This window comes from Rhopalosiphum padi, chromosome 2 (genome assembly GCF_020882245.1).
Source record: "Rhopalosiphum padi isolate XX-2018 chromosome 2, ASM2088224v1, whole genome shotgun sequence".
Classification (NCBI taxonomy): domain Eukaryota; kingdom Metazoa; phylum Arthropoda; class Insecta; order Hemiptera; family Aphididae; genus Rhopalosiphum; species Rhopalosiphum padi.
In genome coordinates this window covers 66,159,526-66,175,843 of record NC_083598.1, presented here as the reverse complement: position 1 = coordinate 66,175,843, position 16,318 = coordinate 66,159,526, and the positions used below count along the sequence as shown (strand labels likewise).

The 16,318-nt window shown below is 24.3% G+C and overlaps 1 protein-coding gene across 3 annotated transcripts in view; it reads left to right on the top strand.

Annotated features, from left to right (window-relative positions):
• LOC132922990 (G-protein coupled receptor dmsr-1-like) overlaps positions 1-16,069 on the top strand; it is an 87,508-nt gene extending 71,439 nt beyond the window's left edge. For all 3 annotated transcript variants that reach the window (XM_060986756.1, XM_060986755.1, XM_060986757.1), the window contains 2 exons: positions 13,104-13,389; positions 15,275-16,069. In XM_060986756.1, coding sequence (XP_060842739.1) covers positions 13,104-13,389; positions 15,275-15,661 — 673 coding nt within the window. In that variant the 3' untranslated portion in view covers positions 15,662-16,069. The remainder of the gene's footprint in view (positions 1-13,103; positions 13,390-15,274) is intronic.
• Positions 16,070-16,318: the final 249 nt, after the last annotated feature.

Sequence of the window (16,318 nt, the reverse complement as noted above, 5' to 3'; positions counted from 1 at the left end):
ATAATATATATATATATATATATATATATATTGATTAAATCTATTTATCGCTGTAGCAAAATACCAAAAATGTCTATTATTATTTATTATCAATAATTTTATTGATAATTAATTATAAACTGAATATTAGTTTATTAGTTTTACACTATTACATAGTTCCCAAATACTTAAATATACCTGTATATAAGGCCTTGAAATGAAATATACATTTTTTCAAATACATAGAGTATAGTACCTTTACATTACTTGTATAAATTATTCTAGTATAAAAAGCTTTCATTCTTAAATAAAAAATATTTTTATGGAAACCTTATTTGTAGATCATTTTACATGGGTATTTATCAATAGCAAAATAGGCAACTATTCAATAATAATGATCAAGAATATGCGGACAGCGTAATATGATTATTTATTGAAAAAATAACTTGAAATCACCAAACAATGTAATTAATAATAGTAGGTACACGATTATCTTACTTACAGTTTCACTCAATGTCATATTTTAAAGTACTTACACGAGCCAAAATAGTAAAAATGCCCTGTGATAGCAATCACACTCACACATCGTGTTAATAAAATAGTATATTAATATACTGTTAAAAATTACAGAATAAACTCGATGTAAAGTCTTACCAAGGAGTTTGAAAGTTGCATACCTACGGCAAGTTAATTCGGGCAATACCAAAGTTTTTCCTTCGTTCGTTAAAGACTATTATTCGAAAATATTTAGATACTGTTTATATCCGTAACGACTATAATATAATACCCATAACTTGTAACTCTAATATAAGTTTTTTTGAGTTTTGAATAAGGAAAAGGTTTAATTTTTCCATAAATATTTTATCATAAAACTTGTATACCTTAACACTGTTTACCGACAAAAATTGAATTTTATAGTACGGGTTCAAATACTACAACGTATCAATATGATATTAATTAATATTGTTTTAAATCAATTTTTTTTACTTATTTAAATATCAAAAAGATCGAATTGTTTAAATTATTTCATATTAACGAATTTTAATTTGAATCTGTCAAATGTAGGTATATTATTATTAACATAAAAGTAAAAAAAAATACCTATTATTTATTATATAACCACAAAGTAATGGATATTTTTCATATAATTAATAGTATAGATATAAAAAGTTGATTTAGTAAATATCAAAATGTCAATTAAAAAAATTATTTTTGTTAAATAAGAATAACTCGAAAAATTAGGATTTTTACTATTTACGAAACAGCTACCTAAAAAGGTTCCACTGAGCCGTTGAAGCATTTGTATTTTATTACAATACGTAATATAATAAAATAATAAATAATAATATATTTTATAAGGTCAAAAATAATTAGAATGACTATAGTTTATATCAAATATATCAAATTTTATATAATTGAAATAGTAGAAAATTGTATTTGTTTTTAAATTAAATCTACAGCTTATATTTTATGTTTATCAGTTATCACTATATGTTTTTTATTTATTTGGGTTTGACATCGCGTTTTGGAGCAAACTATATTTTTAAATCTTTAATGTAGCTGGTAGTTTATGGTTTTTTATCTAGTTGAGAGGTCAAATTCTTTGTACTTTTCTTAAAAATTCAGAAAATGAAAAAAATAGTCAGAAAAAATCATTGTGAAAATCGTTTGTCACAATGGTGTTTTGTTGTAATTCATAAAAAAATAACTTGAATACCATTTGCATTAAATATTAACATATATTAACATTTTTTATACTAATATTTTCTAGATATGATATAATTTTTAAATATTTTGGATCTTTTAAATCATTTATATACATTCAAAATGCTCAACTTTCTTAGTTTCATTTTGAGTTATTTTGATACTATTTTTTTCTGTTAAAGAACTTGAACATTTAATATATATATAAGGTTCCTCATTACCAATAACCATAAGTCCTTCTTATAACAATTAAAACATTTTTATAATATACAATAATATTGGTACAAACTTATTCACACTAATCTGTGGTATATCGTTATTCGTTATTGACTTGTGTTGTATTAGATATTCGTATACAATAAATTATGCTCAATACATTTTGTATAAAAAAAAAAAACTATTAATTCAAGCTTCCAAATCAATAAAATACTTATAATAAAATATAATTTAAGATAGACTAACCATAGAAATAAATCTGATTCACTAATTTTCTTTGAACAGAATCATTTTTCGTACACAACTATTTATTATTGAAATCAAATTTTAACTCATTTCTTACACAGTAACCGACTCAATGACGAAATACACTCAAAAATGTTAGCCATTCTAGTTGTACACAGTAAAAACAGGTCATCAGGTTTTTTTTCGTCTACTCACATAAAATATAAATACTTTGTTATTATTGTAACGTCTGATCCACCACTCGTTGATTCTTCAATCGGCCCATCTTCTGAGAAGAATTATTATTGTCAGTTGATCTTCATCAAAAAAAAAAAAAATCCCGCCCCCGGTGTAATAACATATTATTTATATTATTATAGTACTTTTGTAAATTTGAAAAAAGCCAATTTAGATGCAGCACAATCACGTGGAAGAAGCTATATAATATGTCCTATGGCATCGTGCAGAAGATTATTCTATAAACCTCATTTCCAAATAACACATTACAATAGCATTACAATTTTTTTTTTCGTTTGATTATACACAAGACTCAAAATATAAAGATTAATAATTAAACTTTTTTTTTAATGTATTTTAAAATATACTACTATTTTACAGTTAAATTCATTTTAATTCTCAACACTTTATTAATATTTAATATTAATAATAATAGGACGTATTATTTCAGTAAAATTTTTATTCTAAAAGAAAAATGAACAGTTCTTAGGTACCCACATAATGAAAATATAAAAGTATATATTTTTAACTACCACGATATTAAATTTGCGGTGTTTGTGTTAGAAATAATGTTAATCAAAAAATATTTCCATTTATATTACACCTTTTGTGTTTGCATATAATAATGTTATGTATATCGTATATTGTAAAAATAATAAATCTATTGCATTATTTATTTTTTTGGTGAACACAAGTGTACATATCTGCTTATTACCTTGAGTAGACTTTATAGAAGCTGCATTAGTTTTAAAAATATGAGTGAGAATTTTTATTATCGGTTTTTAAGTAAATACGTACTATGTGTACTGTACAGTCTGTAATGTAAATATATAAAGTATATAACAAATGCAATTAATTTCCTATATATTTCAAATGTCACAAGTAGAAAATATAACATACAAAAAATTGTATAAGTACCTAATGTATTTTAAAAATTAAAAGTTATGTATTTGAAGCTTTCAGAAATTAGGCCATGGTTTATATTTTTTTTTAACGCATGCTAAGCAGCCTACTAAAAATGTACATTTATAAAAGTGCACCTTGTAATTAAGCACTACTTGACTGTTTTTACGAATTTCCTTAAAGTTGGTAGTGAAACATTTGAACGTACCATGAGATATATGTATTATTGCCACTTACTAAAAATATACGAAGTGTAGGTATGTCTTATTTTTAAATCTACAAAAGATTGATGATTTTATGAGTATTATGTCACAAAACGATAAATTAATAAGGTATTTTATAAATTATATTTTTGATGATCATATCTGTGACGATTCGAGGTTTCCTTCACACATATGGGCATTATGTTCTGGAACAACAAATGCAGTCAAATCACACTGATTTATTCACATTTCAAAAACAACTTCTATATGTCATATCCAATTATCCACAACTTTTTTAATTTTTTAATAGAAATGAAGTTAAATATTTTCATTAAAATTTAAGTGCGTAAATACACATAAGGTCAGGAAAAAGACTAAAGTCAGACAGAATTATATTTAAGAAGAAAAAACCAGATTTATTTTTATTTATTTATTTATAGTTGTTTTTAACTAATAATTATATTTTTGTTTATTGTAATTTTATTATATAATTGTACATGTATTTTTATTTTAGTTTATAATATCGTTGGCTTTGGTGAACTAATACATTTGTGACCAATCAAATAAAATTTAAAATTAATTTATTGATACTATTGAAATTTGAAATCACTAACCATTGCAGAAAGATATATTGACTAGTATCAGATAATATCATGATCGTATCATATGTCTTAACAACGCCCGTATTATTAATTTTTATTTTGGATGCGATAATTGATCTATCGATACGATGCAAGGCAATTGCTAGTAAGACAGTCGACGATGACTCGGTCTCAGTTATTTATAATATTCTATTATAAATCTACGTTCCAAATTGTTGGTACCCTTTAAACATATTATATCATTTTTTTTTTACGAAAAAATATTGTACTTGTACGAAGTCAGTAGATAAAATGTGGCTAAGTTTAGAACCACTCATGTATTTGTTATATAAATGAATAACTAGTTCCTACTTATATTAGTCTTAGTCTTGTGCACTTGGTTTATCCTGTTTTAGTAATTTATCATTTCAAATATTTTTCAATAAGATAAAAGTCATTCAGAGTATATTATAACTGTATTTATTAAGTAATTTTAATTATTACTTTAAATATTATACCCCATAAAAAAAAACTAAAAATACAAAATTTTATTTATATCAAATATATTAATTTTTTAAATCTGATACATTATTTTTTCGGCAATACTTTTAGTAAACGTACTTAAAAACTTTCATATAACATCTAAAAAAATTTAAAAGTGGACCCAAAGATAAAAACCTATGATATTATATTTTAAGTATTTTTATTTTCCAAATTCGTAGTAAAATGTATAGAAAAATAATGATGAAAAATTAACAACATTTAAAAACACTATGGTTAAATTATAAAACATTTGTAAAGAATTGCATATTAATCTAATTAAAATAACTTAAATTTGAAACTTATTTTTATGTTAAGCCAAACGTAAGACCTCCATTAGAATAGGTCAAATCCGTTTCTAGTTTCTTGGGGGTTTAAAAAATAATATACAGATTCATACCTACTTAATAAAACCTTTTAATTGATGAACACAATCAATACGAGTATTCGTAGATACTATAACGGTAATAGAACACGACATTAAATCAGTATAGCTTTTACGAATACAATTATTCAAGCGCTTAAAAACTTCAGAGCAATTTATTATGTATATTATAATTTGTGTAAGAGATGATTGGTTTTACATAAAAATAAGCATCTAGTTAAAAAAAAGTTAAAAAAAAAAAGCATATCCAATATTTATATTATGCAAAAATTGTTTTATTATTTCTTATAAATAAAATTAAAAACAGCAAAACCATGTATCAATACTTTGTTTATCAACATAATTTATTAACCCGCCATTAAAATTTATAAATGAAAACTGAATACGACTATTGTTTGTAGAATCGTTTTATATTTTATTTCCTAAATATATTCCGTTTTACACAATATATTAAAAATTTAAATTTAAATAATAATCTAGAACTAATTTTCAATTTATTTATGATTAATTTAGTTGTTTAATATGTAAGTTTTAAACACATTAAGTAATTACTAAAGAAAAATGTAATATTAATTAAACTTAATTACCACCCTAAATTTTGGTAAAAAAATCTAAAAAAAAGATTATATCTTGAATATTTAAAACGAGTTTTGCTATATTCTGTTTTATAAAATATAACGAAAATATAAAAATTATTGGTCAACTAATCTAGGGTATCTGATATATATGAGTAGAAATTACTATAATATATTATGACTTGAAGAATTTCAACGGTTCATAAAACCCTTCCTACAAAATTACCTTAACAAAAATGAAAAATAATTTAAACATATTTTTTTATAAATCGAAACAAACATGGATGCAATTTAAACCGTTAATACAAAATACAAAAACATACTTTTATCATAAGATGATATATTATTTCGTGTCGTTTTGTATACTATATTTGTTTATATTTAAACTCAGAGACTTGTCAAGCGTATGTTCTTCCGGATAAACGACATATTATATTAATGATATCGGGTTTTAAACACATAGAAAATTCCAAACACTCAATACGAAAACGCACAAGATAAATAATGTTATGGGTGTAATATTATCAGCCTCTAGACACTAACGATTAACATGCATTTGGTATTCCCAAAGAGTATTTTCACTTTTAATACACTAGCTTTTATATTAAAATATCTTATTCGCGCGGGTGTGAACCCGATCAAGCTTAAGCGTACATAGGTTTTTGAAAAAATAAAAAATAATATCATACAGTCCCGAATCACATACCACCACGTGCCAATAAATTGCGTCGAATCGTCAAAACAATATAAAATTACGGGTTTTAAATTGCTTTGTGTGACTTTTTATTTCAGTGTCGTATCGTATTTCTTTATTGCCTATTGTTGTTTATTTCCATTTCATCGCCTGGGAGTATATTGTATATGATAACATTCGAAAACTTCGTCTAATTCGAAGCACATATGAAGTGTATAGTTCAGATATATTTATTCAACGCACGCATAAAAATTGGTAGACAATGAATTAGGGGCAAATAAAAATTAAACTGTTTATCTTAAATAATGTTTTGTCGTTCATCTCCTACTCACTCAGATGTACTACACAGAAAGCATATTTGTATATGCCATATGGTATCACGAAAATAAAATTATGTGTCTAATTATTTTTTAATGTTTACATTGCTTCACTTAATTTTTTTCTGATTTTTTGGTTTTTCTTAACCATAAATATTAAAATTGTATTCACTAATGGTTTCAATAATAAGGTATAATTAACTACCTATGTGTCCAACTTTATTTTACCAGCCCCCGATTTAATTTAGCCATTTTTGAAACTTATTACTCATTTATGCAATAAAGCTCACTTAATAAATGTATAACTGTATTAGTTAAAATATTTTAAGTTTTAACTACATCTTTGTAATAATAAAATTTCATCTGATATTGCCTTAAACGTAATACAAATTTTAAAAAAATACAAGAAAATTTCAAAATAACTGGAATTTTATAGTTTAAAATTATTAATTATCATGTGTATAAATTGTTATAATATTATGAGATCAAATAAATCAATCAATTTCATATAATTATCTGTTGAAGACATTAAAAGTTTCACTTTGAAGACGATCAAAATGAGACAAGAACTCTGCTTTAGTATTTATTATTTATATATTTTTAATTCGGATTAAACTGGCACTTATATAGGCAATATAAGTACTTTAGTGTGTTAAAGAATAATCTTTTAAAATGTTCATAATATTAAAAGTATATTATATTATAAAATATTATCATCCATTAATGAGGCCAATGAGGGAAAAATGTAAGATAACGATTTAAGTAGGTATTTTATCGATCTACAACCTATAGAACTATTATAATTATTATATCATTAGGTCTAATCCACATATGTACATATAAAAGAGAGTGGTATTTACGATTAAGCACGAAATCTCGAAAACTTCATGACCCATGCTGAAGTTTAGTAGGTAGATAGTATATATAGCTAAGAAATGTCTGCTAAGAACGAGTTTTATATTAAAATAACGAATTTAATAATATACTAGTTTTAGTTTTATTAAAAAAATTAAAATCAAACATTCAAAAATAAAATTAATAAAAAAAATTAAGACCAAAAAAGAATTCTTTAAATTATATAAAAGAGTGGTATTTTCAATAAAATACAAAATCTCGATAATTACTTGACCTAATACACTGAAATTTGGTTGGTAGGTAATAATTTGATTAAAGGTAGGAGATGTCAGCTAAGAACGAGTTTTGTAATTTCCAACTCCTAAGGGGGTTAATGCCGTTAAAAGGGTACGTTTTTTGGTTGGATTTTTAAAATAAATTAGGAGTGATATTATATTTAAAAGTTGATATCGTATATAAATACTTACGTATACCCTATTATGTATCTATTATCACTACACGTCTACACTTTAAGTATACCGTGTTAAGTTGTACTGTATTTTTTAAATAAATTTAATCGATTGTTAGTAATAGAAAAAAAAAAGTTTGAATTACATTAGTCCGTGCGTAATTGAGCACAAATACTATTATGATCGAATTATATCATTGGGTATTACATTGAGTTTTAAGGTAAGACTATACTTAAAAATAAAATTTTAACGAGAAAAATAAAGTTTCTTCTTTTATAATATTTCATCAATTTTTAAATGCTATTTGACAAAACAAGACCTAAGGTAAAAAGGTTGTGAAAATTTGAAATTCATTTTAAAAAATTGTCCATACAAAATACAAATAGAAATAAATGAATGTAACTAAAATATTAAATATATTTTACAATAGTTAAAAACACAACATATATGTGACAAATTACACACTGTGGAATGTGGATTACATATAATAATTACTTATAAAATTGACTCTGCTCAAAAAAAAATATCTACAAATAAATATTATACATACAATATACATTTATTAGATTATCAAATAAAGCTGCGTAAAGCTTATAAATCTCCGATTTCACAATTTCACCGTCCCATTACCAATCATCACTACGGTGTAATCATATTATTTTTTTTTTTTTTCTAATCGAAATAAAATATCTACTAATGTCACCTGTCACAAAATTTCCAAATAAAATGATATTTTATGAGCATTATAGGGTCATAATACTATAATCATTATTTAAAATCTACAATGCTACTAACAGTGCAACCATACGATTCGTTTCTACGTCATACCAAAAGAAGAAGTTAAAACAGACGCGATGACGTACATTTTTAAATATCCAATGCATAATTTACAACGAATTGTACCTCATTTTAATGTAGAGTAGAAAGACCTTTTTTAAAACATAATACTATATGCAAGACAAACTATATTTTGGATATAGGTACATGTGCTTGAAACCATTAATAATTTATAATGCGCAGACCTTGTTCATATAAATCACTGTTTCGATCTAAAGAGGAAAAAATATTTTCTGTTTAAAATTTTTGAATAACACCTACACGTCTTACACAAAGAAGCTATAAGATTCATGACAATGTAAAATTCCTGAATAACTACACGAACTGTGTAAAATACAGCAATACTATTTCCAATAAAATAGTCCCCAGTTATTCGATTAAACTATACTATTATTATCGATAATTATTTTTAAAATCTAATAAATATTATGTTTTATTTGGTAACTAAAATAAATTTATGTCGCTCATGAAATGTTTAAATTATAGTATCCTACAGTTACACTAAGTTATTGCCTTATTATTATTATTAAAGTCTAAGGTTATGTAAGTACAAGTCAAACAATTTTATTTTGTTTGATCGTGTGAATTCAATGATATATCATGTATGCTATCAAATAGTTAACTATCACAAATCATAATAACCAAATTTGCTTGTAATCTTGTAGGTATGCTTAATACAAATTAAATATGTATATTTAATCGAAAAACTGTTGAATATTCGAATAATAACAATTTTTAAAAAAAAATTAACACGTTTGTTATTATATTAAATTATTATAAAAATAGAATCATCATTATTATTGTTATAGAATTATTATACATAGCCAATAGCCATATAGGAATATAAATACATTTATGATTAATATTTTTTACCAAATTTATCAATTTTTATTTAACAAATTGCTGTTATACGCTTTTATGCAGCTAGATATCGTAAACATAGGAGTACAAGTAATTGCGCTGAACAGACGATTGCTTACTATTGTTTTCGTCAGTACTGTTGTCGTCACTTTCTTAGTCCTCACTTGATTTTGAATTAAAGAAACCATTTAAAAAATAATAATAAAATATATACCGATCGCGCGTGTATGTACGTATTATATTTTATAAGTTGTGTACACGTATTGACGTTTAACATAGTGTTTGGTTAAACGAATTGACATATAATTACGTTTGGATAATAGATGGTTTGTATAACAGAGGTTCTATTTTAATACAAATTTAATTTTATAAATTTACCTATACTATTAATATTTTGTTATACAAAATATCAATTATAATTTTCATTTGTTATATAAATAAAATTTTAAGCTGGGCACACGTATAATGTTTTAATATGTATCTAATTATTAAAAATTAAATAATTAATACAATCAAATCAAGACAAATTATAACTTTTTTGTCGACCGTTTTATTGCAACTATAATAAAATATAATTATCTATTTTGGTTATAGCTTAAAGATAATCTGATAATACTAAATGGTTAAGTCACCCTGTTTTAGACTTAAAAATGGTTATATACGTATGAATATTATATAAATATTGTAATATAAAATTACGTACTACGGTTCTAAACAAAATATTTATCCTAAAAGCTTATCACTTAATGGAAAAATCTCGCGTTTAATATAAAATTACGTATTACAGTTCTGAACAAAATATTTGCTCTGCAGGCGTATAATTCAATGGCAAAATCTCACATTGAATCGTAAACTTACTTAATTACTTTATTTATGAAATAACTAAGGAGCGACCAAACTATTTTATGCAACTTCACGCTATACTAGAATTGAATGTATATTTCAAGAATAGATTCTATAAATGTTCTACTTAATTTTATTCGTAAATGGAATACCAATTCAAAGGCTATATTTTGTTATATAATATTCAAAAACACGTCATGTTATAAAATACAATGTACGGACGTACAGTTTAATATATTTTTGGTTTAAGTACTTTAAAGTACCTACCGTAGAAATGCTATTATTTGTAAAATACTAACGACGATTATTCTATTGCAAATTATCTTAAAACATTGTCTGCAAACGGAATAATATTAAACAAGACGAAAAACTTGTAAACATTTTTTTTTATTAAAAGAGAATGCTTAATTATATGTGATTATGGACTTTTGGTTATAATATAAAACGTGTAAAATGGATTAGCTAACCTAACGTACTAACATGCTATATAAGTATAAATTAGTTTCCACATAGTTACAAGCAAATTATATTACTATACAGATTATTACAAGCTTCTATAAATCTTAATCAACGAAACTTTGATTTAATTAAAATTATTAAATCAACAATTATCTACAACACTGAAATGATAAACCACCATAATACCATCATATTAAAATCGATCAATGTACCTATCCCATGGACTTTGGCGTTTATTTAGGCTAGATGTGAATATATACTTAAGTCTGTGGGTCATGGATATTATAGTAGTCGGCTTATCATGTCGTGATAGAAAACTATGACTGTACAACACCAAAAACCTGTCACCTCGATGAAAATTTAGGTTTTCCATGATTAAAATAATACGGTGGTATTTTCTTAATGTCCGCCTTAAAGCGAATGGCTAGTGAAAATGATAATTTAATAATATAATCAAATTTTAAATACTAATTTTCAGAAAGATTTTAAATTTATAAGTAGATTATCACAAGATTTGATCCGATTTCAAGTTTAAGGACACGGAAATATAAATATCTCAAATAATATAAATTATTAGCTGTGCAAAGGCCTTTATATACAATAATATGCCGCTAATTTTAGTGAAATTCTAACAGTAATTTTAGAAGCTAAATGTGATCTTGAAAATGACAGAATAATATTTTAACTGTGCGTGTATTGTGTATGTATATATATATATATATATATATATGTTTATATAAATAGCAGTATTTAGCTATAATATTTTTGTATTTTATTATTTTAAGATATTCGCATATTTTATTATTATCAACTACAAAAATTAGTCATAAGTCGACCATTTAGTAGTATAATATAATTATTAAAATACAATTATTAATTTAGATACAATTAATCAAACAACATATTATAATTAAATCAGAAATATTTAATTAATCAAATAATAAAGCACTTGACAGTTTATAAAAGCATAAAATAGTTGATTTTACAAAATATCAACTATATATCAATACACTAAAATATCTTTATACTTAAAATTATACATACATTATAGATCCTTTTTTATCAGCGTTCAGAATTTTACTATTGTGATAAAAATACTAATTATATTAGCAACATTATATTATATATTATTTTTATTTATTTATCTATATATTTAAAAATAATATAAGATTAAGTTTTAACACATATATACATTATTTTTAATAACATCAGTATGAGTACCTACGTGATGACTGAATATCTATTATTTCATTAATTCATTGGATGTATTTAATGTGTCGTGTTGTTGTCTGCTTTATTCTGGGATTAAAATATGATGTAGTCTTATCCGTTTTAGTTAATTTCTGTTTATCAAAAAATTCAGTATACCTAATGATGTTTGAAATACTTTTAAATATAATAAAATAATATACAGTAGCTAGTATTATGAAAAATAAAATAAATTATAAGATTGAATTTTAGCGAAAAAATATAATTAGACATTAATTGATAATTACAATTTTAAACAGCTAATTATGTATTGATTTTGTTTTGTTTTTTTAAACAATAAGTCAAGAACGTCAAGTCATTATATTTTTAATAAAGTATACTTTTAAATTCTCAAAACTTTTTAGTTTTTATACATTTTATTATAGCGCATCATATCCAAAATTACTGCCATTATTTAAACTATTATAATATATTGAATTACTTCATCTTTGCTTATAGATGAAAATAATTAGAATTAAATTTATATTCTATAACATCATTAAAATAAATATATAGGTTCAAAGTTTTTAACAGTATATTGTCGAAGAAGTTTCTATAAATCATAACAGCATAATACTTTGTAAAACATGTCATTATTATTACTATTCGTATGTTACGTTTCTGTACATTTTCCCTCAGGACATGAATATATAAACGAATAATAACTTTAATCAACAAAGAATTTGCACAAATCTTCTAACTGCATAACTTAAATTAATGAACTTAACTGGGCTTAAATTGTTCTTTTTATTTTCCAGACAATTATTAATATTTTTAATATAATTATAAATAATTATAATTTAATATTTTTAATATTTCTTTTCTGGTCATAAATCTCAATAATAATAAACATATTGCATTTTTCATGGTGGTTGTTTTTAGTTTATTAATGCATAGTTAAACCATATATACATAGTTGATTTTTATCTTAAGGTGCGATGCGAAAATACAAATTATTAAAACTATTAAACCATTGATATATTGTGTTACAGATTACCCAACTCTATGCACACTATATGCTCCGACCGACGATGTACTATAGCCATCAAGTTATCGTACCTATTGCCGTTCATTATTTGCAGTCCAACGTTTCTAGTATTCGAAATACTGGAAACAAAAGTCGTCGAAAACGGCACTGTGGCCACTCTGTACCATTTGGGCTTGAGCACAATAGCAAGGGTGAATCATGAACTATTGTACATGATACATCTATGGACATATGCTGTGATCATCAAACTACTGCCTTGCCTAATACTTACCGTCGTTACCATATCTCTGGTAAGAATAACTTGCCATAGTATAATATAATTACAATAATGAATGTGCAATAATCACTTTATCGATATATAATTAAAAGGAAATGTTATTCGTTGATAAGTGCATAACTTAAAATTGAGTAGACCGGTTGGACTAGTTTTTTTTAAATGTTCGTAATAGTCTGAATAAACTTTTTAGGGAAAACAAAATTGGAAAAGTTATCAGGAAAATTGAAAACTTCAGGAAAAACTGAAAGTACTTTTTTAGATAAGATTTTTGTATAAACTCACGATAATATGCGTGTATTTGTTGAAATTTGGTACACATATAAAATACAGATGACAATAACACTATCTAAACCACTCTCAAAACAACGTTTGCCTGGTCAGATAGTAGCATATAATATATATTATAGACTCTTTGATTCAACATAAAATTGATTTCAAACTGGAGTACATTGATGTAATACCGTTAGATAAACTTAGATTCCTCGATTAATTATTTAATCTTCCAAATGAAAATTTTAAATAATATTTAACAAAAGATATTTGAATATAATATTTTTTTAGACCACCCGGTATCCGTTAATTATTTACTACCGTATAAATGATTTTTTTTATAATCTTTTTCTACGTTAGTAACAAAAATTTAAAATAATTATTTATGTACTTTTCTTTCTTTATAATATAATACTATTTATATTACCCAGCGTAGCTAGAGAATAAATAAAACTAAGATGGGCAATCCACCTGTTGCGGATAGTAATAGATAACTTTTTTTGTTACGTGAGCCAATTTCAAGCAGAAATGAATGTTTATATATAAACAAAAAGAATATTCAATTTTCGTGAGCTGAAACAAGATTCATTTATGAGCTACCCTATAGAGACCTATATGGATTGAATAACAAAGCTACCAGCTCTCCGTAAGTCTAACGGATTCTATTGATAAAGCTTTTATTGAAAACGGTCTAGTAGTTATTGAGTTTATAGATAAGACTTCCCTAAGGAAGAAAGAAGAAACATAAATTTTTATTTATATAGTTAAAAGATTATTACATTAATATTCACTAAAAGTTCTCTAAAATTATTTGTATTAATCATATTATATACGTCCGAACCATATTTCACAGTATTCGATGAATTAGTCGAACTATTGATCACCGGTAAATTGGTCACCAGAATAAATTATCGTCGAACGAACATTTTTAGTTTTTTAGTTATTTTATAACCCTAGGTATGTTTCCGAGTTTTATGTTTATCATTTCATAATATTAAAATATTCTTATTTATTTATGTTTAAATAATAACGGACAGTTAATGGAATTAATAGTATGATATTAATATTAAAACATTTAGTTGTCAAATAAAAATTACATATTATATTATTAATTGTTAATATTTACACATTAAATATGATAATAATGTCAGTTAATTAAATATAAAAAATATAATTTGAATTTAAAGTTGAAAATGATTCGAAGTTATTGCCACACCATTGCAATTATTTCGTACGTATATCATAAATATAATGGTATCTATAATAGTTGGTATATATTATTATTATACCTGTTAACCACATTGTAAATTGGATTAACTGTACATTATTTAAAAATAAATAAATAAGAGTATTTAAATATTCAAAAATAATATACATAAAACTCGAAAATATGTGTATTAATTATGTGATAATTATAATAAAATAACTAAAAAATTAAAAATATTCGTTCGACGATCAATTATCCTGGCAACCAATTGTATTCGTAACCAATTCACCGCGATCTACATTTCTCAACGATTATGCAATAACGTTCTCTGATACTTACATTTTATATACATAAAGAAACGTAATAAAATATAGCAATATCCACCAATCAAAATTATCAATAGTGTAATTTTAACTTCTAGATAAACGCGTTGAGTGAAGCATCTGAAAGAAAAGCAAAACGACTTCCGACCCAGCAACAAATGGCTCGTATAAGGAATATGAAACTCAAGAAAAGGATGGACCGAACAAGCCGTATAATGATTGCAGTATTGTTATTATTTCTTGCGACAGAATTCCCGCAAGGAATACTGGGTCTATTAAGCGGCATACTGGGAAGGGGCTTTTTTCGAACTTGTTACAATTTATTTGGCGAACTTATGGATATGTTGGCTCTCTTGAATGCATCGTTAAACTTTGTATTTTATTGCTGCATGAGCAAACAGTTTCGTGTAGCGTTTGGACAATTATTCAAAACCCAGCCTAGCATTATGTTTAAGCCCAGCAATATTTTGGAGACATTCGTATAGGATTTGGGGGAGGGTTAGGACAGGCGGATTGAAACCGTGAAAATTAACCGAATATTGTCGATATGTCTGCTATTTAATCCTGATGGAAATTACGGGTAAGTTAATTTATTTAATAGTTATTAAATATGTTCAAACATAAACGTTTAACCCAATTATAATCACCAACCAAGTCAATAGCTTTTATAATATAAGCTTAAGTTGCTCAATAGTAATATAATATAATATAGTACCTACCATAAATAAATTATCTTATATATATATGACGAGATGTCATATTTTTTACTATAATTATTAATTAAATTAATTTTCTTGATTTTTACACTAATTATAATTTTCATAATAATATATTTGGGTGTGTTTTTTTATAGATAAATATATCGTTGACTCATATAAATTAGACTGCATTGACAAGCCTATAATTTTAAACTATAAAATAATTTATTTATAATTATAACTATAATTTTATATATATATTAACTATATAAATTTTAATACATACAAAAATACACTTCTGTAAATTAAGTAAAATTGGCGGTAAGGTAACTTACTATCGATTAAAAATCATATTGATTTAAATAATATCTATTCAAATCCACACATTTTATTATTATTATTTTATTATATTCATTAAATGAACATGGAAAATGGTTTTATAAA